At 36.7% G+C, this 23,878-nt stretch overlaps 1 protein-coding gene across 1 annotated transcript in view; it reads left to right on the forward strand.

Moving 5' to 3' along the window:
- Positions 1 to 23,666, forward strand: part of CDH11 (cadherin 11) — a 107,001-nt gene extending 83,335 nt beyond the window's left edge. The window contains exons 7-13 of the mRNA XM_038368587.2: positions 2,587 to 2,774; positions 8,563 to 8,816; positions 9,800 to 9,936; positions 10,128 to 10,249; positions 11,066 to 11,183; positions 19,491 to 19,742; positions 20,777 to 23,666. Of these exons, the coding sequence (XP_038224515.1) occupies positions 2,587 to 2,774; positions 8,563 to 8,816; positions 9,800 to 9,936; positions 10,128 to 10,249; positions 11,066 to 11,183; positions 19,491 to 19,742; positions 20,777 to 21,273 (1,568 nt within the window). The 3' untranslated portion in view covers positions 21,274 to 23,666. The remainder of the gene's footprint in view (positions 1 to 2,586; positions 2,775 to 8,562; positions 8,817 to 9,799; positions 9,937 to 10,127; positions 10,250 to 11,065; positions 11,184 to 19,490; positions 19,743 to 20,776) is intronic.
- The last annotated feature ends 212 nt before the right edge of the window (positions 23,667 to 23,878 follow it).

Raw genomic sequence — 23,878 nt, forward strand, 5'->3', positions numbered from 1 at the left:
CCACGCTTCATTTTGAAAACCATCGAACCATGTTGTATTATAAACGTACCTATGGTGAGATCAGTGTGATGTCGCCTAGACTTTTATGGAAGTGAAGCCATTGTAATTGAAACAGTTAAAACTAGGCTGGAGAAAGTCCTTGAAAATATATTTTAGGGGAAAGACTTGCACTGCGGCAATGATGGATTAAGATTACTTAATAAGTGTTTTCCAACTTGAATTTTTAACACTGAAGATGTACAAAAGCCTGCTCAGAAAAAGCAGGCTCCATTTCGCATTCTGTTCAGACTATTTTCAGAGTAGCAGCCATGTTAGTCTGTATTCGCAAAAAGAAAATGAGTACTTGTGGCACCTGAGAGACTAACAAATTTATTTGAGCATAAGCTTTCGTGAGCTACAGCTCACTTTATCGGATATAACAACATTACCAGAAAAAAAATCTTTGAGATTCTGTCAAAAATCTGATGGAGAACCAGGAGGAGTTAAAAGAACGGATCTTCAAATTCTCACCTCCACTGCATGTCACTAGTTTATTCAGTTTTTGGAGATGTACAATATATATGGGGTTCCCACAGTACCTTGGTCTTCACCCACTAGTAGGCTCTTGCAGTGAGACTAACACTGTTCTAAAGAAGAGCCAATGTGGCTTTCCCTTATACAGTTCTCTCTATTCGTAGCTATTTCCAAGTTGTAGTTTATGATAGTCATTTCTAACTGTGCAAATCCACTTCTGTCTATTGATAAATATGGGTGAATGGCAGATGATCTATTTGATCTTTTTACCTCAGCTGTACCCTACGCTGTCTAAGGTGTTTCTCGGGCAAGAGGTGCTTTCCTTGGCCACAGATCAAAGAGCACTGCACATCCTGCTAACAACTCATGGTTATGCTCTTTCAGCTCTTTGACAGACCTGGAGCTAAGTGAGGATCACTTTCTATTTCATGTATTCTTTCAATTTTAGGGTCTGATGCTGCATCCTTCACTTGTATGTGTAGTCCCACTGAAGTCAGGACTGTTCACATAGCTAAAGATTGTAGGATTGTACCTTTACTCCCTTGTGAATAGTTATATTCACAGGTGGCAGATCAAATAAAATTTAGCTCAATTACATTTTCTGATTGGTGACAAAAAAAGCTAGTTACTACAAGTAAAGTGCATTAGTTCTTAGTTGCCAGGCTAGCTATTTGGTTTTCAGATATATTTTCATCTTATTTAGTTGTTTATTTTAGCTCATTCAAACTTTGGAGCTGGATGGAAGCCCAGGCATGAAGCCTTAAAATTACCCCTATCCTGGAGGGGATTTTCTACCATGTAGGACAAATTGCACTGAATTGTATTTAAAAAAATTTTTCACTTGTCCAGCAAGAAAAGAAAGATATTAGATTTGCAGAAGTCTAACAGTTTAACACATTGCATTCATTTGAGGTCCAAGTGACCTTCTGTCAATAGATTGAACTGTTATTGTGCAACCTGCTTTAATTTAGGCTTGTTTGTGACTGGAGTTAGTGTTTCATTTCTATCATATATGCTATTGTGCTTACAGTGACTGAAGCAAGTCCTCACCTGGTATACCTCCACTGATGTTCCTCAAATGATACTTGAGGGTGGGGGTTAGATTTAGCCCATTATATTTTATCTTGCTGGCTGTATGCTTTCCTGGGTTTATTCATGCTCTCGGTAATGTAAAGAATTCCAAAATTGTTAATCAGTATTTAGGTGCAGGCTATGTTATTTAAACTCTGGCTTGGGTTGGAAGGCACCAGAGATTTTCATTGCTGTAAGAAGCTGCAGGAGGATTGTGCCTCAGGAGACAGGATTTTGTTTGGAGCCTCCTGGTACACAGGAGCATTGTTTACACTACACCATCCTCACCCTTTCCAGAGATTTGTGGCACTGGGACCCACAGAGGGGATAGTCCCTGAGTTAGGGTGGGAAATTTTCCTGTTATTCTCCCCTCTGTGGATCTGTACTTGGGCCCCACATAGTCCGGTGTGTACTGAATTGTGCTAAATTTCACTACTTTGCAGTGAATGCAATTTCATATTCCAAGTGAGAACCATGGAAAGCAGCAGATTTATTCTTTTAAGTGCCACAGCAGTAAGATTTGTTCCAGTTCCTGTTCTATAATTTGTGGCTTTTGAATGAATGGCAGTTACCCTCCTAGGCTTCTCGCAGTTGAAGTTCATATCATGAATCATTTGAAATGTAATTTTCTCTAGATTTTTGTAATAACATCTCCAGTATGAATTATAACCTTGATGTCACAATAATTTCTGCATTCTGATTGTATGATCAGTTGGCCTTTTAACTCCTGCTAGCACACTAGAGGTGAAGGTAGTAATTGGGAAGGTAATTTTATACAGATTAGCAACATGACCTCAGATTTCATTAACGACCTCAATCTCAAAGTAACCTAGACCTTTATAATATAACCATTCCTTCAATGGATAACTCCATTACTGCATGTGGATAATTTGAAAGTTTAAAAATTTGCTGTGCTATTTTACATGTATAAATGAAACAGGTAAAAATACAAATACTTTAAGAAGCAAACCGTGCAATTACAACTGAATGTTTTTTGCCTAGGTGTGTACCAGATGTCAATATCAGAAGCATCCATTCCAGGGGAAGAAGTAGGACGACTGAAGGCCAAAGATCCAGATATTGGAGAAAATGGCTTAGTGACTTACAGCATCATTGATGGAGATGGTGTGGAAATGTTTGAAATTACAACAGATTATGAGACTCAGGAAGGAGTTGTGAAGCTTAAGAAGGTGAGCAATCCTGTCCTTTCAAGTCGATTAATATACACAACATACTTCATTTTCTTTATCACAGAAAATACAATACCAACAGATTACTGTTCATGTTAAAATTATGGTAAATGCAATTGTGTATAATTTTGGTTATGAAGCTGTGATTAACTCTGAGCTCCCATTTTATTGTTCTCTGATAATGCCAAGAGCCAAAACCGAAAGAAGTAACTGAATGGAAAGCAGTACTACAAAAAAGCTCTATAGTCGGTTTATTAATATAAAGTGAAGAAATTATTAGATATTCTTTAACAGCATTCTGTACTGATCTACCACTTGAGAAATCAACACCTTTCACTCTTCAAAGCATACTGAGAATTACTGCAGAAATAAATGATGGGATTGCTTTAGTTGTTTTAATCAAGCATTCATTTTCAAGTTGGTAGTGTCATAAGAATTTTAAGATAATGTGCAAAGTATCAAGGATTTGTCTGTATTTCTGTTAAAAGAAATAATTTAAAATATCAATATTGCTTCCCTCTCATTCTACCTAGATAGAAAGAAAAGGATGAAGTGGTGTGCAAGTAAGAACAGAAAGTCAAATAGAAAAATGTTATATTCCCATCAAGTGATTCTGCCATTTGACTAGCTAAGATAATTTCAAATGGTTTGTGCCCACAATTCAAAAACAGTTTCCTTGTATTACATTGCTGATGCCACTGCACATAGTACAATGAACACCTGATAGCAAGTCATGATGAAATGCAACAGCCTCAACTTCATTAGTAACAAATCCTTGCACAACACACAAACCTAGCAAACACTCCCTGTAGTTTTAATTTGTACCTAGATTACCCCAGGTCATTTTCTGTGCCCACTACATTACCAATGAGAGTGAGCTCTCAAATATGGACCATGGCATCATTGCTCTCCTCCAACACACGGGTAAGAGGAGGTTGTGCATGTGCACAAGTGAGGCTAAACACTAGGGACACAAGGTGGGTGAGGTAATATCTTTTATTGGACCAACTTCTGTTGGTGAGAGTGACAAGCTTTTGACCTTACACAGAGCTCTTCTTCAGGTTAGAGCTCTGTGTAAGCTCAAAAGCCTCTTTTGTTCACCAACAGAAGTTGGTCCAATAAAAGATATTACCTTCATCCACCTTGTCTCTCTAATGTCCTGGAACCTACATGGCTTCAACAATAGTGGTAAATACCAGGCACATTCCTCTTCGCTCTAGGGTATGAAGTCTGAAGTCGCTTATGTACTCACTCTTTTATTCTCAAAACAAAGGGTAAAATTGGGGTGTGGTGTGAGTGGACAATGGGCATCTTAGAGGCGATGTGTGATCCTCTGCATTCATGAGGCACTTTGCTACTTTACTTGGGAGCGGGGTGGGGGGAGGGGCAAGAAGCAGCATCTCATTAGTGGGGGATCATATTCCATGAACTCCCTGTTTTGCTTTTCACCTTTTGCTTTCTTCATCGTGCACCCATGCTGTGCTAGATCAAACCCCAAATGTCTGCTTCGTGTAGGAGGAATTGAGCAGTTATCTACAGAATATTTCTTACCTCTGACCCAATCCTAGGTCAATTTCATGAGGGACTTGAGTAACATTAGTTCACCCTTGAACTTTTCCCAAAATGGGTACATTGATCAGGGAGAAGGGGCTCTTGTAAATATTGCCATGACACAGAACTGCCAGAACAATAAAGTCTCAACTATAACAAGAGTATGGAATTGTTAGAAAATCAGTTAACCTCTAGTACACCAACACTGTCATAATACTGCATCACAAAGTGCATACCTGTAATCAAACAAACAAGCACACACACACAAAACACAAATAAATCAACACCTGTTTTATTTATGTATACAATTTCCTGTCTCTCAAGCCAATACAAAATGTATAGGGCTCACTCCTGTGACGTGACGAACAGTCCTGTGATTTGAGAGTGCTCTCAACTCCTGCTGCCTTCAATGGAAGTTGAGGTTATGCATTTAGGGATTAATAACAGGAATTTTAGCTATAAGTTGGGGATGCATCAATTAGAAGTAACAGAAGAGGAGAAGGACCTTGGAGTATTGGTTGATCATAGGATGACTATGAGCTGCCAATGTGATATGGCTGTGAAAAAAGCTAATGCGGTTTTGGGATGCATCAGGAGAGGCATTTCCAGTAGGGATAAGGAGGTTTTAGTACCGTTATACAAGGCACTGGTGAGACCTCACCTAGAATACTGTGTGCAGTTCTGGTCTCCCATGTTTAAAAAGGATGAATTCAAACTGGAGCAGGTACAGAGAAGGGCTACTAGGATGATCCGAGGAATGGAAAACTTGTCTTATGAAAGGAGACTTAAGGAGCTTGGCTTGTTTAGCCTAACTAAAAGAAGGTTGAGGGGAGATATGATTGCTCTCTATAAATATATCAGAGGGATAAATACAGGAGAGGGAGAGGAATTATTTAAGCTCAGCACCAATGTGGACACAAGAACAAATGGGTATAAACTGGCCACCAGGAAATTTAGACTTGAAATCAGACGAAGGTTTTTAACCATCAGAGGAGTGAAGTTTTGGAATAGCCTTCCAAGGGAAGCAGTGGGGGCAAAAGATCTATCTGACTTTAAGATTCTACTCGATAAGTTTATGGAGGAGATGGTATGATGGGATAATGGGATTTTGGTAAGTAATTGATCTTTAAATATTCAGGGTAAATAGGCCAAATCCCCTGAGATGGGATATTAGATGGATGGGATCTGAGTTACTATAGAAAATTCTTTCCTGGGTATCTGGCTGGTGAATCTTGCCCATATGCTCAGGGTTTAGCTGATTGCCATATTTGGGGTCGGGAAGGAATTTTCCTCCAGGGCAGATTGGAGAGGCCCTGGAGGTTTTTCGCCTTCCTCTGTAGCATGGGGCATGGTTGACTTGAGGGAGGCTTCTCTGCTCCTTGAAGTCTTTGAACCATGATTTAAGGACTTCAATAGCTCAGACATGGGTGAGGTTTTTCATAGGAGTGGGTGGGTGAGATTCTGTGGCCTGCGCTGTGCAGGAGGTCGGACTAGATGATCAGAATGGTCCCTTCTGACCTTAGTATCTATGAATCTATGAATCTATGAATCACCTCACAGGAGGTGCTCAGCATTTAGCAAAGGATCAAGCCCATAAAGACTGATGCATGACTGTTTATTTCTAATGCCAGAGAGGAAGCAGATCTGAAATCCCTCTCCTCACCATTCCTTTACCCAACCTTCTAGTTAATGGAATTTAACCCCAGGCTTTGGGCCTACCAGTCTTGAAGAGTCTCTCTAAGTTCCCAGTCAAGTAGGACTCAGTCAGGGGTGTTTGCATATCCATAGTCCATATTGAGATAATGAAACATATATGTACATACCCACACACATATATACACATACTGTGAGAGAGGTACAAAGTTAATATCACTAAATATATGGATAACAATATTGGTTAATACTGATAGCTGAATATGAACATACTGATTACCTTGGTACGCTACTTTTTTCAAAAGTGAGCATCCTTATAGATATCCTATTCTCTGTTCTGCTCTCATGTATGATCTCAAATGCTGAAGAACTTATGCAATATATTTCTAATACATCAGATGACATAGTTGGAAGTGCATTGACAACACTTTAGTACAAAAGCACATTTCCTTTTTTCCTCATAGATGACTGTATATAAGCGAATATGTATATCTGTCATTTTCTGTTTATAACATCTCTTCAGAATTAACCATTCTAATTTTTTTCAAACAACTTCTGTGGTTTTTATCTGATTATTACCTCATTTTTGATAGTCTAATTAATTCTTTGTCAGTTGGGTAAAAAGCCTGTAGGTTTTTTTGACAAGTGGCATATTAGATACATATATGGCCCCTTTTACCATGCTGAGTATCTCACAGTCTTTCATGTATTATCCCCAGAGCACCCTGTGGTAATACAACTGTCCTCATTTTACAGATGGGAAACTGATACACAGAATGCTAAGAGACTAGCACAAGTTCACACAGAAAGTCTGTAGCAGAGCAGGGAATTGACCCTGATTCTCTTAAATCCCAGACTAGCACCCGCACCATGGGCCCATCCTTCCTCGCTCTGCTGGTTAAGAACTATTCACCATGTTCTAAGGAGGATACTGTGCATTTTGATGTGGTTCTCCCATTTTGGGTCTTAACCTCTGTTTGTGGGATCCATGTTCTTTGATTTGAACATGTGGGAGAGGTGCAGGTCTTCTCCTGGTCTGTTGGTAAAGGTTATCCATATCTATTTCTTGGAGATGGTTCTTTGCTTTTGAGACGGTGAAGCAGTCACTGCTCAGAATACTGGTAGTTATTGTACTGCTGTGATGTTTTTTGATTGCTCATTGTTTTAATAGGTCTTCAATAACTGAGTTTGTACTCCTTTTTTTTTGCTGTAGCTGGCATGTTATCACTGCTGCAGTCCATTCTATGCTGTTAGCATAGTTTGATAGCCATAGTTGGCACCTGTCTCTCAGACATTTAAGGACATAACCATATTCTGGCTTTCGATCCTGAAGCATTGCAATCTCTCTGTGTCAGTGACACATTGCAGGTACACCATAGTTAGGATCAGTCATCTGAAACATGGAGAATAATTCCTACCTCACAGGCTGTGGTGAGGTTTATTCCCTTCATATTTCTAAAGTGCTCAGAGATCCTTGGATGGAAGACCTATAGAAGTTGAAAGAATAATCTTCACACTTTCCCCACCATTGTGTGTATAATATTTATTCATTAATTGTTATTTCCTGTTTACTTTTTGAAAAGTGGTTGTTCAGTAGATGAGTTAGAAAAACACTATGCCAAATACAAGTGTAATTCTATTACAATACTAATCATCAGCTTGAACTCACATAATTTATTCACTATGTCATATGACTCACATCAACCTCTCTTTCCTTCATATGGGCCAGATCCTGACCCTTGCTATGGCCATTGGGTGCCAGCTCACCACCACACAGTGTCCATAAAGCCGACACATCCAACTTCTGGAGGATTCTTCCACAGTGAGGAAATTCCTAGTTGGTGTGGGGCCACTATAGCACCTCCTATGCTATCCTCTGACCTTAATGTATGAACATAGAAGGCATGTCTCAGGTAAAAGGGCCAGTTCTGGATCTTTGATTCAGCCCCTAGTGCAGGCATAGTCAATAGTGGATTGTGGGCCAAATCGGGATTTTGAACGTACCATAAAATTCTTTTATTTTCTTCTTATTATTATTATTTTATTTTATTATATTATTATTATATTATTTTATCTTGAGACTGGACCTTGACAAAAAATAATTGATCACCCCTGCTCTAAAGTAGGCCCCCTTCCAACTGTCCCCAAGAGACTTCCTGCTAGCTGGGGATAGGCAGAGCGCAGCATGCTCCAGACACATCCCTTCCTTACTGCTCCTTGCCCCAACATGCTCTCTGTGTTGGGGCTCTAGTTGGAGTAGCAGCAGGGACTCCCTGCTGTTGGAGGACTCCCCAGCTGATGAGATGTGGGTGGTTTCCTAAGCAGTACAACAGGCACAGGGCATGGTAGGGAATCTGGCCCAGTATGTTGAGTTTTTTTCTCTTCTGTAGATTTCGTGGGTAGCAGCTCACTTTGAGTATTTAGCACATTTTGAAGGCCTCAGACTTTTGAGTCTTTGCATATTAAGTGCTATTCACACATCTGGATTATAGGGATTCGGCTATCACAATCTAAGGATCTAGCTTTTACATTTCAGTGTTGTTGACACTGTACAACTGATGCATCATCCTCTTATTTCTTACAGCTCCTAGATTTTGAAACCAAAAAGTCCTACAGTCTGAAGGTAGAGGCAGCCAATGTACATATTGATCCTAAGTTCATCAGCAATGGACCATTCAAGGATACTGTAACTGTAAAGGTAGCAGTTGAGGATGCTGATGAGCCACCCATATTTTTAGCACCAAGTTATATTCTTGAAGTACAAGAGAATGCGGCAGCTGGTGCTGTTGTTGGGAGAGTACATGCCAAAGACCCTGATGCTGCAAATAGTGCTATAAGGTACACTTTGTTAATCTAGTCCTATTGTTTATATGGAGATAAACAAGATAACTTTTTAGTTAATACGATGAAATGGTACCTAGTCAATTATTTTCTTTTATTTGCATTTATCTTTTCACAGCTATTCATTTTGCACATTTTCTCATGTTTAGGACATATTTAATGTACAATTTATTATAGCTATGTCTGTCTGCATACCAACTCACATTGGTCACTATTACAAGGTATATTTACTAGAATATTATCAAAGACATAATTTTTTCAATAAAGTTAGAATAGAAATAGTGTGGTTACTATTGTCAACTGTTAACTCTTTATGACAACCACTATGTGTCTTTGCATATATGTACATACACACACACATATATACACATACAGTGAAAGAGGTATAAAGTAGCATTTGCTGTGTTTTTTCTGGTGTCATCTTGCTACTATTAACTAAGATATGAAGCTATTTAAAATGCTTTGTTGTCATAACATATGCTCCAAACAGTTGCAAAGTAACAGAAAGCCATAGTAAAACAGACTGTTGTATACGAATTAAGAGACGTTTAGTAAATCAATTAATAATTTTAAATAATCTAGGAAATGATAAATTCTATAATGTTCTAAGTGTTCTGAAAGTTAAAAGAAATATATATGGAACAGGTGGAAAATATAAATATCCCCATACAAATTAAAGGAATTTAGACACTTTTCAAAGGTTATCATTTAAGGTCTTCAAAGAATAGATGCTTTTATTATCTATACTATATAAGAACTTGACAGTGCAAAAGGCCTCTGCTACATAGATATTAAGAAATAATGGAAATATATTTCCATTAAAAAGTTGCTTGATAAATTCCATTAATACATCCATCTTGCAAACATGCTACTGAAAAACTATATTAACATAATATGAAAATATACCGTTGAACAAACACTGAAACATCAGGCTGCAAAGTAATTCTTTTGTCTAATACTCAATTTTCATCTCCTTCAAGGTATTCAATTGATCGTCACACTGACCTTGAAAGATATTTTAGTATCAATCCAGAAGATGGTTACATTAAGACCATAAAAACTCTGGATAGGGAAGAAATTGCTTGGCATAACATCTCTGTCTTTGCAACTGAAGTCTGTAAGTATTCCACAGAGGATTTCAACTTGGTGATAAAAATACTATACTCCTCACATTGTTTATATGTTTAACAGCTGCAATAATAAAAAGCAGGAATATTTTGTTTTTGGTTGTTTCTTTTTTTAACTTTAATAAAAGTATTACAGCTTTGTTTTGTATCCATTTTGTTTTGTTTTCACTTATTCTTATAGACAACCGACATCAGGAAGCCAAAGTTCCTGTAGCAATTAAGGTCCTTGATGTCAATGACAATGCTCCAAAATTTGCGTCAACCTATGAAGCATTTATTTGTGAAAATGCTCAGAGCAACCAGGTATCCTCTGTTTGTTACATTCCCCTAATAGGGGAAGTTCTTTATTCCTTGGTTGGAGCTCAGTTTTGTATGGAAGTTGGAAGCTGGGTTGCAATTTTAAGTTTGGGCAAAGGTGCCTAGGGCAAATAGAGAGGCATTTTTTTGTATTTGACATCAAAATTGAAATAAACACTACATTTCAAAGTTTGAGTTTTGGCTGGCCATGGCCACAGGTGTATACCAGCAAATTTACAGTAGAAGCAAGGGTAGAAGTTAGTTTTTGCAATCATGAGCACACGTCAAATATTGGAGAGACAATCTGTCTTCTATGACAGGAAGCATAGAGTGATGCTTACAGGGTGTAGCCCACAAATGTATCCATTCATACCCTGTGTATGTTTTATCCTAGTGCAGATTATTCCTACTGCTAAGAGTAGCTTGTGCAAAGGATTACCTCCAATTGGGAGTATGAATTATTTTATTAATACTACTTTTGTTGTCTATATGTTTGCCAGTTTGAGGGAGGGTGGGAGAATGAGGTTATGCTATTTCCTCAGACCTGCTCACATTTGAGCTCAATATATATATATATGTGTGTGTGTATATACAGATATATATATCGATATAAACATTTGCATTGACTAAATATAGTAACAGAAATAGTTGTCTGTTTGAGCTTTATACCCATTATATATTTATGAGAATAAATGATGTTTTTTCTTTCTTTTCCCTTTGGCTCTCAAAATTAACAATATTGGAAAAAAAAATGTATTTGAATACAATATATTATGTACCGAACAAAGGCATATTTGTTTACAAGCTACCTTTCTTTTACAGCCATTTATTACAATTACTGCTGATGACAAAGATGATGCAGCCAATGGACCGAGATTTATCTTCAGTTTGCCACCTGAAATTATTCACAATCCAAATTTTACGCTCAGAGACAACAGAGGTTTGTATCAAAGTTCACCATATATTATTGTTCAGAGCAGTGAAAGTAGAAAACATATGGGTATTATAATTTTATACAGCAGTAATTTCATTAACTGTGACTGACTGCTTTTGAGAGTTTTGCAAAAAAAGCAGAAAATATAACTGATAGTCGGAGACATTCTTTGGAATAATTTAGTGCATGTTCACTGGCCTTCAGATTCATAAATATATTTTGTAAATTATATGATACTTTATATGTTAAATGCATTGGCATTACAGCCACAAGAACAAGCAATAAACAGAAGATTCACAATTCTACTTAGTTAAAGGTAAATAGGTAGTCCACAACTTTAGGAATTCACTGTGACCCATACTGGCCTCAGCATGGGCCCTAGGCTCACTTGTGGGGGAGGGTATGGGTTGATGTTTTTGATTCAGTTGTGTTTGTCAATTTGTGGATGTCTTGGGCTTTAAATTTGAGTCAAAACCCTGCCACTGCAAGCTTATCTGGGGGGAGGGGAGTGCAGATCCAGTTTTTCAGTCTGATTCATTATCTAGATGAGGACCAGTCACAAAATCCAGCTTCTACTTCCAATCTCCACTGCACAAAATGTGGGATGTTCTTGTATCCACATTAGCCACAATAAGATGAGAGAAATCCTCAGGAGCCAGGCATTAGCAACCTAGTCTTTCCACAATCCCACATAATCTCCTAGTGTGACACCATCAGTCCTGGACTAGCAATGTGACCCCTAACAAACATTCCATGGGAAAGTTGTGGAAGGAGGGGAGAGAGAAATAGAACAAAGGCACATCCAGTCTTTATAAATATCTCTATGCTAATTGCCTAATTACAATAGTGCACAGAGCATAATACATTTGTAATAATAAGTATTTAACAAATTCATTTTAACATGGTAATTTCCTTGTAAAAACAAAATTGTTCAAACTTACAGGAAACTGTTTATTAAAAATGAGCTTTAATACTTGAGAAGAAACTTGCTTGTTTCCCAAATTCTGATCTCAGTTGCACTGCTTTAAATGATGAAGCGAGCAGAATTACTCCAGATTGACATCAGGATAAAAGAGAACAGAGTCTGATTACTTACATCCAACATGAACTTTTTATCTCAAATGTTATAATATTTACAATACTTCCTGTATTATTTTGGCATGATTTCTTCCTTTCTGAACACTGAAGTAAAAGATAGGTACTATCAAAACTCCCTGGCCAAATTTCGGATGCATTTTTTTTAAAAAAAAAGTAATATGGATATCTACATCTAGGTTCCTCAACATAGCAATTGTAAACTCAAATGAAGTGGGTAAAGGAGCCCATAGAAAGTTGTATTTACTTTCCTTTATTTAAAAAAGGCAAGAAAAAAAAGAACATACAATTAGTTTGAAGCATATATTTTAAAGAAAAAATAAGTAAATCAATAAAAAGAAAATGAAAATGTGCTCTTTTCCTTTGAAGGTATGTTTCAGCATGAAAGATATTTTAGGGACAGTATATCAACCGAGGCTAGAGTGCATAGAAAGATAATGAATTAGCCTTTCACCTTGGGAGACCTAGCTTCAAACTAAGATTAGCAGTGAGTTTGCTAATATCAGCTAAATCTCTAATGGATATTAGTGTGTATCAGAAACCCACCACACAGTTTGGCACCATTCGGCATAACTTGCAGTCTATTCAAGAGAGGTTCAGGACTAATATAGCAGGGGCTTCCCATGTCAGAGATACATTGAAACAGCTTCAGAAGGAAGTTAGCATAGTCTCTGGTTTGAGCCAGTTCTATTAGTCCTTCATTTCTACAAGCATCAAAGTATTTTTTCTTTCTTTCCTTTTTTTTCCTTTTAATTAAAAAGTTACCCCAGATAAATAAGGGTTTTATAATGGAAATGCAGATAGTCCACTGAATATAGTACCTTTATATGACACCACTGCAATACATTATTTCAACAAGACAATGATGTTTTAGGTCACTTGAATCTCTGTTCATATTATTTTATTTTAGAAAGGATACATAGTATAATGAAATCCTTCCTTCATTTTACTTTTTCGTACTTTGCTGTCATTTTCATACATTCCTTAATATATTCATGTTAATTTTATAAAACAAATTGAACAGAATGGTTAATTTAACTCTTTTCTGATTAAAAAAGGTGTAGTTAGAGATGAAAGTGAAAAACTTAAAACTGTACTTCTGGATAGTAAACCTTTTCAGAGTGTGTTACAATTTGCAAGTCAAATAACTTATGTAATCATTTAACATTTATTTTTTCATTTGTAAATCAGAGTAATCTTTGTATCATGCCACCTCTTTCACCAGAAATTGCTAGTTTGAAAGAAAAAATGGCTTTATTAACTTTGGAGAACAGTTAATGAAAACTCCAATGTTTAGGTCTATTACAGAACTTTAAAATGAATACAGTCCTATAATTATCATTTAATACAGTTTCTTTCTACTGACTCCAAAAAGTAATTACATATTGCAGTAATCCAGAAAAAAGTAATCACATTCTACATCCCATTAAAAGCCTTCTGTATTACCAAGTTTTTCAGCTCAGGCTATTTTCCATAGAAAATATGAGATAATGGGGTATCTCATGCTGTGATACAGCATCAAATTACTTTTGCTCTGAGTGTTTAGTTACATTATACCATGTAAATAAACAATACTTTATTTTCCCAGACTATGTATATGTTTGGTGTCCAATCCTACTTCCGCTGAAGTCAGTGTGTGTTTAGAAATTGACTTCAAAAAGAGCAGTAGCCAGTCCATGATATTTTAAAAAGAAAAAAGTGACAGATTATTAATAGACATGTTTCCTTATTTTAATCCCAGCTCCATCCTGCATTGAGGTACTGTTAGGCAGAGTTTCACCCTGTGCAGAGTCAAGCACAAAGCCCGTTGTCTGAAACTGGTGCATTGGCCTTATGTTGGGCCCTTTACACGTGGGGGAATTTCCTCTTAATGCTTGCCACTGATGGGATATAATGTTCTGGAATGTACAAATATAAGATACGACTTTTGGAAGACTCTTGGTCCAGTTCTGCTGCCACAGAAGGAGGTGGCTAACTCCCTTTTAATTCAATGGCAACATGTTCTGATCTTCAGTGCCACATGTCTGATCAATGGGTTTTGAGGCCCTCAGTAATAGACATGGGCTCCAGTGCAATTCTCCTTTGTTTCTTACCATGGAATTTTACCCAGTAATAATCACTGCCTGATACAGATTCTAGGCAATTACAGCCAGAAGTCTGTTTGGTGTTCCGTGCTTTGTCAACACTTTCACCTCTGGTGCAGCAGCTCGCAGTGCTCACTCTGCAATAAGCTTCTGTTATCAAACTATTTGCTTTTCTGGGTGTGCATAAACACAACATAATAGAAACCAAGCAACAGCTACCTTCATGGAGAAAGAAATTTGGAAAGACTGCAAGAAGCAAAGAAGAAAATCAAAAATGGAAAAATAAATATTGGTGGATATGGTAAAATTTTATCTGTGAATGCCAGCCATTTCATAAAGAGCATTGGTGATCTATTCACCTGAAGTAATATCTAGCTAGAGGGATTCTCCAGAGAATAACAACTGGAAAAATGAAAACATATATGTTCCAGAATGGACTGCAAAGATATTTGGGATGGATGTTTTCCTCCTTCTGTAATGTGCTGTGGCACATTCTAGTCCTTGAAATTGCCAGCCAAGCAGCTGCAATATGGTTCTTGCAAAATGAGTAAAGAATCCAACTTTAACCTGGCATGGATATTTAACGTCTGTTTCTCGTCCTAATACCATTTACTCGGATTACAGTTAGGCTCTGTTTTGGAATCAAAGAGCATGAAAATGATGAAAAAGCAAGGATGAAAATATTACACTGGATTATATGTTACCTTTATCCTGAGAGGTTAAGGTTTTGTTGTCTCCTATGGACATTATATTGTTTCTGGATATGAGAGTTGGTCACAAGTAGAGCAGAGGAAGAAGTGACAGGTAGTGGACTTCATAATATTTCACATGGTGTTTTTGAGTGGCTTTCCTTTTTGTCTGTTAAAAAAATATTTAAATGAGCATCAGAGTTTTCCTAAATCCCTAGTGTGTGGTTCCCAGTATAGTTTTGAAAACTATTTTGATGAGGCATTACTGTATTTTTGAGTTATTTTAAGCATTCACTCAATTCTTTTATGAAACTTGCAAACTCCAAATCTTTGCTTTTGATCACTGGTCAAATATGGAAAAACATAAGATTGCCTAAATTGTCTGAAACTTAGTTACTTCTTACTTAGCAGAAAACAAACAAACAAGTCTAAACAATTCACATTATGACATACTAGGGAAAGGAGATTTAGGCTTCTTGGGGTTAGGCAGATCTGTTTGGTAATTAAATTGTTGTGATCTTGGCATTAGGTAATCAAATCAGAAAAGTAACGAGACAATCGGTTGTTATCAGTTGTCAGAGTTTTGATTGCCCACAGGGTACCATTTTGGCATTTGCTCAGGTTGGAAGCAGGGCTCTTAAAGTCTCTTCTGTCCTGTTTCTGGAATCTCGGGGCAACTGCATCCACTGAAGGAGAGGTACCCCCTCTTGCCTCCCCCTGCCCCATCCATCAGTCTGCAAGCTCTTTCACCATGAAGATGATCTGACATCTTGTGAGCTTTTATTTGGTTGCTTGAGAGGAAATGGACTATTATTCCTAGTGTGGAAAATACTGTACATTAGACTAAATATTAGTTGATACTTTTTTAGACTAAAAAATGTAAAAAGGAGTTAAACAAGGCTGATACACATTGGATGCCACATTTCAACTGACAGCAAATTGTTATGACCACATTCTAACCCCATGAAATTTGAAGACTATTACACAGACACTGCCACTAATAAAATGATTAAGTGTAAATATTTAGCAGCACTAATGAATTCTGAAATGGATTAAACAGTATCTGCCAAAGCTACGAATACTAAAAAAAAATCAGACCTTGTATTGGTTCATCTTTGTTCATGATTTTCTTCTTTGACAGTGTAACTGTGGATAGGTGGAATATGGTGGACATAATATACCTGGACTTTAGCAAGGCTTTTGACACAGTCCCACAGGACATTCTGGAAAGAAAGCTGGAGAAATATGGGCTCGGTGGAACTACCATTAAGTGGATACATAATTGGTTAGATAACCATAAACAATGAGTAACTATTAATGGAATGATAGATTGGAAGGAGGTCTCAAGTGGAGTTCCACAGGGATCTGTTCTGGGTCTGGTGTTGTTTAGTATCTTTGTCAATGTCCTGGATGTAGGAATAGAGAGCGTACTGATTAGATTTGCAGATGGCACAAGGATAGATGGGGTTGCCAACATTTTAGAGCTAAAATTCAAAGGGATCTTTATAAATTGACTACGGACAACAAAATGAAATTCAACACAGACAAATATAAGGTGCTACACTTTGGGAAGAAAAATGCAATGCACAAATACAGAATGGGGGATAGCTGGCTTGGCAGCAGCACTGCTGAGAAGGCTTTGAGAGTTGTGATGGATCACAACCTCAACATGAGTCAACAGTGTGATGCTGTTGCAAAAAGGACAAATGCAATGTTGAGTTGGATTAACACAAGCATAGTGTGCAAGTCATGGGAGGTGGTAATACCACTCTGTTAAGTGCTCATTAGGCCTCAGCTGGAGTACTTTGTCCAATTTTGGTCACCAATGTATAGAAAGCGTAGAGAAAGTGGAAAGGATCCAGGGGCGAATGACAAAGATGATCAGAGGGATGGAATGCAAGCCGTATGAGCAAAGACTGAAGGAACTGTGTATGTTTAGTTTGGAAAAGAGGAGATTAAGGGGGGACATGATAGTGGTCTTCAAATACTTAAAAGTCTGTCATAAAAAAGATGGAGAAAAATTGTTTTCCTTTGCCACAGAGGACAGGCCAAGAAGCAATGGGTTCAAACTATAGCATAGAAGGTTTAGATTAAAGTTGAGGAAAAACTTTCTAACAGTAAGAACAGTAGGACAGGAAAACAGACTGCCTAGGGAAGTCATGGAATATCCTTCACTGAAGGTTTTCAAAAGGAGTCCGTATTAGCCATCTGTCTTGGATGGTTTAGACACAACAAATCCTGCATCTTGGCAGAGTGTTAAACTATATGACCCTTGGGCTTCCTTCTATCCCTGTGGGTCTATGAGTCTATGATATTCTCCATCTCAAGCAAAACATTACCACCCAGTTACTGTCAAAATTCAAAACTGTCATGCTGTTTTGTAATACAGTCAGATTTCCAGAGAGCTGGGATGAAGTCCATATTAGGTACAGATATGTCCCTAACTTCCCACAGATTCCAACATATCCACCAGGTTTGGGGTGGCAGCAAACATTGTTCAACACATGGGACAACGTGGGGTGATTTCCACAAGGAAGTCCTCATGGAGATTTTTTGTCCAAAATGTCCCCCTGCATGGGCTTTGAATGTAGGAGGCAATATTCTGCCCCATTAGGTCTAATTTATTCACAGGTTTCTCTGGAAATAACATTGGTCAGATTATTAAAAGAAGTTTTATGAATCACATTATTCTGGAATTTATGCAGAGTTTTCAGTAGGAAAAGGATTAGTCTTTGTACCATTCTGCTGAATCCCGAAGCAGCAGCAAAATGGATGGCATAGAAGGTGACTACCCTGTCCTGATTTTAAAAAAAGACTAAAAGAATCATCCTATTTTCATTTTTCTTTCCTTTTGGAAAAGTGAGAAACAGAAAGTGAAGAGGTTTGGATAAAGTGAGATCTGAGCTGAACATTAACCAAACCAAACTTTTCTGGGGATCTGAAAAAGCTGGATAAAATTTCTCCTTCCACTCACCTCAGTGTTTTTGAGTTTTGAGTGTCCTGGGTCTGGCAGCACAAGAAATGCCACAGAGAAGCACAGTTCTTGTTTTTCATAGTATTTCCTGTCTGACCAGAAACAGGAAACACTGGAAAACTCATCAGAAGGCCTCCTTTTACATACTCTCCTGCCTAATTTTTTTGTCCTAAGGAATTTGAATAAACATCCAAACACTGAACTGAAACTTGGATAAAGAGGACAGTAAGAAGCAAGTTTTCAATGTAATGTATGGCTCCAAACCCACTTAAAATTGTTAATTTTTTAGCATCATTGTGTAATTCACTGTGTGTGTTCAAGCATCTTATCAGGGGCCTGGCTCAACAGTCATGTCGGACTCCCCATCAGTACCAAGCCCAAGCGGGGAAACTAATGATCCAAGCAGTAGACCAAATTCAGTGATGAACCTTGGTCATGTGCCACCCAAGGCCCGGTGCACATACACTAAGAAGCATCTTATATCAATATACACTTTCAAGCTTTCTGGTTTCTGGGATCAGAGTGCTGAGGAGATATTGATTATCAAAATAGTGTTTACTTAAATATGTTCTAGTGAAATGGCCATGTGGAATATCAGGGACCAATTCTGCCATGAGATATTGTGTGCATATTCCTTTGATTTCAGTGGGAATTGCACTCCTATAAGAATATCTTTGGGCAAAATCTATGTAAAATCTAATCTTTATAATTCTGTAAGGTGATAGCCTGAGTACAAAGGACCTGATACTAAGTTCACAGATTAGCTTTGGGTCAGGCTCAGAATCAGCATAGGTACAATGTCAAGGCCTAATTCTACAGATGTTTACTACTTGGCACAGTACTGTGAATTGCCAGTGGGGTCCATTAAGGCTACTCTCTATACTGAGCACCGCAACCAGCAGTAATCATTTGTATGATTGGATCCTTTTTTTTTTTTTTGGTCATGAATGCTGTTTTTAGCAAGTACTCACTGTTGCAGAAAACATGTGAACTGCTGGTGTATATGTTCCTAATAATCTAAGCATTCAGCAGTATCTGCAACCTCTTTTAAAATTGTCATAAATACTCTTGCCTTATAAATAAATGCTTTGATTTTCCTTTTGGTGCTGTATTCCCTTATGATAGACAATTAAAAGGTGAACACAAATATACCAAAATTGTAAATGAGAGTAATTTAAGCAGGAAAAGAAATGTGAAATGCAACCAAAAAAGGCTGGGTATGTATTGTACTCCTTGTATTCCATATCACACCCTGGAATAATTGAAATAAATAGGGCAGTACTGTATATAGGAACAATGATATTTAATTTTGCATGTGCCATTAGAAATGGAACAATCAATTTACTGTATATAAATACAGCATTAAAACAGTCAAAGCAATTGTAGCAAAATGCAGTTTCTCAATATTTATGAAGAAGATGAGTCTGAGAAGAAATTGGGTGATTAAAGATTGTCTTGTTTGTTTAAACAGATAATACAGTGAGTATTCTTGTTAGACGTGGCGGCTTTAGTCGACAAAAGCAGGATTTATACCTTCTTCCTATTGTAATAAGTGATGGTGGAATCCCTCCAATGAGCAGCACCAATACCCTCACTATTAGAGTCTGTGGCTGTGACAGCAATGGTTCCTTGCTCTCATGTAATGCTGAAGCTTACATCCTCAATGCGGGACTTAGCACTGGAGCTTTAATTGCCATTCTCGCTTGCATTGTGATTTTGTTAGGTAAGGAAATTCCCTACCTATTTATCTGCTTTTGATTATATTGAATGTTAACCCTAACTTGGCCACATTTGACATACTATATGTTCCCTCATAAAGATGAACTTATTTAGTATTCTTCACATCCCTTTCACTAGAGCTGAGACCCTGAGTAAGCCCAGGTAAAGTACTGTATATAACAGCTTGAGAGAGTGATACTAACTCCATGACACAAAGTTTTTGGTTTTGTGCCCTTCGCTGGATGACACATTGCTTATCGAGGTCAGCCTAGAATAATAATTCATGCCAGCTCTTTGCCTTTAACGTCCCTCGTGTTGAAGGGGAAGTAAAGACAAACTGATGACTTAGAAGACCTGCCATTGAGAGAAGAGCTGTAAAGCACCATAAATGTCCTGAGTATTTAAAAGTATCTATATAAATCACTAGATGACTCTACAAGGCAACATTTACTTTTTAAAAAAATGAGTGACAGAGAACAGGTCATGTTTGCCTTTGTCCCTTCACCTATTCATGTTATCAAAGGAAAGTTATTGAAATCTGGAGCTAGAATAATTCCTATTGCATTGTGGCAACAGGGTGTGGAATTAGAATTCATTATTGGGTGTTGCAGGACTTCAAAGGTTCATTTCTACCTTGCAGTCATGTGGCTGATTGGGTTTCATATCTCACGCAGGTCCACCTTTCTTCTAAATAGTTGGCTTTCCCATACAGTCACAGATCGGTGGTCTGAGATCTGTGCAGACTAGGAGTCCATCAGTCCATCAAAGCCTTAAAGTAATCATGTAATAAGCACTGGTATCCAGCAACAAATGGGCCTGGTCCAAAACTTTGGAACTGAAACCCCTCAGATTTAGGGAAATATCCCTAACTTTGTGTCTCACAGCCATCAAGAGTAGCTAATAATAAGTGTAATAATTATGACAAGAATGTGATATGCTTTAGTCACTGAGGGATCTTTCTCTTTAGAGAAAAATCATTTATAAAAGTAGACTTTGCTTGGAAATTAACCTAACTTACATTCTTTATTTTTTCTGTAGTCATTGTAGTGTTATTTGTGACACTGAAAAGGCAGAAGAAAGAACCTTTGATTGTTTTTGAAGAAGAAGATGTGAGAGAGAACATTATAACTTATGATGATGAAGGTGGTGGAGAGGAAGACACTGAAGCCTTCGACATTGCTACTTTACAGAACCCTGATGGCATCAATGGGTTTATTCCTCGTAAAGACATAAAACCCGAGTATCAGTATATGCCAAGACCAGGGCTTCGGCCAGCTCCTAATAGCGTCGATGTTGATGATTTCATCAACACAAGAATACAAGAGGCTGATAATGATCCAACTGCTCCTCCTTATGATTCTATTCAGATCTATGGCTACGAAGGAAGAGGCTCAGTGGCTGGTTCACTTAGCTCGTTAGAGTCGGCGACAACAGATTCCGATTTGGACTATGACTATCTACAAAACTGGGGACCTCGCTTTAAGAAACTAGCAGACTTGTATGGTTCCAAAGACACTTTTGATGATGATTCTTAACAGTAAAGTTACAAATTTGGCCTTAAGAACTGTGTCTGATGTTTTGAAGAATCCAGAAGAAATGTAAGCAGGTATTTTTTTAAAAATCAAGAAAAGGCTCATTTAAACATTTAAGTTTGACAAAGAGGATTCCTTTAATAATAATGAAAAGGACATAAAAGTGGTAAATACTGTGAAGTACCTTTTCTTACAAAAGGCAAATATAGAAGTTGGTTATCAACTTCATTAGAGAAAAAAACCACTTATGAAGTACAAAATATTTAAGGGAAGGAAAATTCTAAAAGTGAACCTACAAATGAGGGAAATCTTTTATGTATTATGAACATCTAAATCTTTTATGTCAAAGAAGCTTCCACACATTAGAAAAAAGATAACAGTTCTGAGCTGTAATTTCGCCTTAAACTATGGACACTCGTATATGTAGTGCATTTTTAAACTTGAAATATATAATATTCAGCCAGCTTAAGCCCATATGATGTATGTACAGTACAATGTACAATTATAATGTCTCTTGAGCATCAAACTTGTTACTGCTGATTCTTGTAAATCTTTTTGCTTATACTTTCATCTTGAACTAATACGTGCCAGCTATAAAACTCTGTCTTGTTGCAGTGGGAGGCGCCCTATTTCTATGTCATTTTTAATGTATCTATTTGTACAATTTTAAAGTTCTTATTTTAGTATACATACAAATATCAGTATTCTGACATGTAAGAAATGTTACAGCATCACACTTATATTTTATGAACATTGTACTGTTGCTTTAATATGTGCTTCAATATAAGAAGCAGAATTTGAAATAAAATGATTCTTTTTTTAATTCTTGTTTTGGTTATTAAGCATTTAAGAAAACATGTAGTGTTTCTAATGTTCCATTTATAGTTCTAATTTACTACAATTGTGACCTTTTAATAGCCCTATTTATTATGTGTTTGTAGTTGGTTTATTGCCTTGTTAAGTGATTATTTAAAATCAAAGATGTTTTACGAATGTTTTTAGATAAGAATCTGTAGTGTCTGGTGAACATTTTATACCCTCTCTATCTACAGCTTGTGGCTGCTCCCAGAGTACAGTGACACTTTTCATACAAAGTTATTCTTACTCTGGGAGTAAATTAAATTTAAACCTTTTAAATATTTCCCATGTAATATGCATTTATCTTATAGCCCAGAAAGTCCATGGATCTCAGAAACAACTTCATACATGAACAGAAGTACACTGTACTTACAGTATACTCCACACTTGTTAATTATAATATCTTTACTAAACTCTGCGAGTTGCAAAAGACTTAAATATGACCCACTTTAGCTAGGAATTCCCTAAAGACTGTTCTACCTGACAATTACCTTACCTGAGCATTAATTATGGTTCTGGTATTTAGAAATGTTTTTAGTTTATGTCAGTAGAATTGCCTAATCTACAGCTAACAAGATATTTTAATTTTAATAAGCGAAATATTGAGTACTTTCAGAGTTGGTCTTTGTAATGTATGTTTTTAATCTTGTAAAATTGATCTATAACCTTTTTTATATTAGTTTGGAATGGGCAAGGGACCAAAATATGTTCTGTGCATCAACATTTGTGTGCAGCTGTAATTCTGCTAAATTTAATATAGTTTGCTGGTAAGGGTCAGCAATCAGCAACTGCAATATAAGAAGAGGCAATAAATAGCAATGATATAAATTTTTCCATCTTTAATTTTAGAAATCCCATCCTTGAATTGCAGTCTGGTAGCAAACTGCATAACCTTAGAGGAAATCTTTTTCTTTTGATATATTCCTTAACTGAAATCCCATTATGTAGTTAAATTTAAATCTAACTATTAAAAATTCAAAAAATATATATATTTTCAGGCATATATTCATAAAATATTCACTTTTCCCATTATAACCCTATTTTAGTTTGCTGAAGAAGCAAATTCACTATACAATGTTTTATTGTAATATTTCACTTCATTATATGCATATGCATTTTATATAATTCCATTGTTTATTACTTCTTAACTTGGTTCAAATTTCCTTGGTTGTTGATTTTGTTGATTTTTCTATGTTTATAATCCAAAGAATATTTTGCTAGATTTGCACATTTCTCCAACATACATTTAAATAATAATAATAATAATAATAATTAATAATAATAAAAATAACAATTTACAAATTAACATAGAAAAAATAAAACTACTGGTAAGTTTCCATCCTTATCATTGGTGTTTTTATTTCACTATTGGGCAAGTTTTAGAATTAATAACTGCATTTTCTACATTTATGTTTAATTTTTTTTAAAAGGACATTGTCAACTAATTTTTAAAAAAAATAGTTTTAAGTGTTTGGTTTTTAGTCTTTGTTGTTTGTAGCTCTCTCTTAGAAGCTTGGAAATAAATTTTCTTTCCCTGATGATTTTTGTCCTTTTTCATTTGGCCTCTTCCCCCACCTCTCTTTGTGAATATAAAATTAGCATAGTTCTTTATTGGTTAACTGATGCTACCTATAGCATTCTGGGAATGGTGTTTAATTAACTAACAGTTGCAGAACTTCCACAAATGGTTTGTTCCTGAAAAAAAAAGTAGCATTTGTGTGACAGTCCATGCTGCCATTCTCTGGACTTT

This window comes from Dermochelys coriacea, chromosome 12, assembly GCF_009764565.3.
Source record: "Dermochelys coriacea isolate rDerCor1 chromosome 12, rDerCor1.pri.v4, whole genome shotgun sequence".
NCBI lineage: Eukaryota > Metazoa > Chordata > Testudines > Dermochelyidae > Dermochelys > Dermochelys coriacea.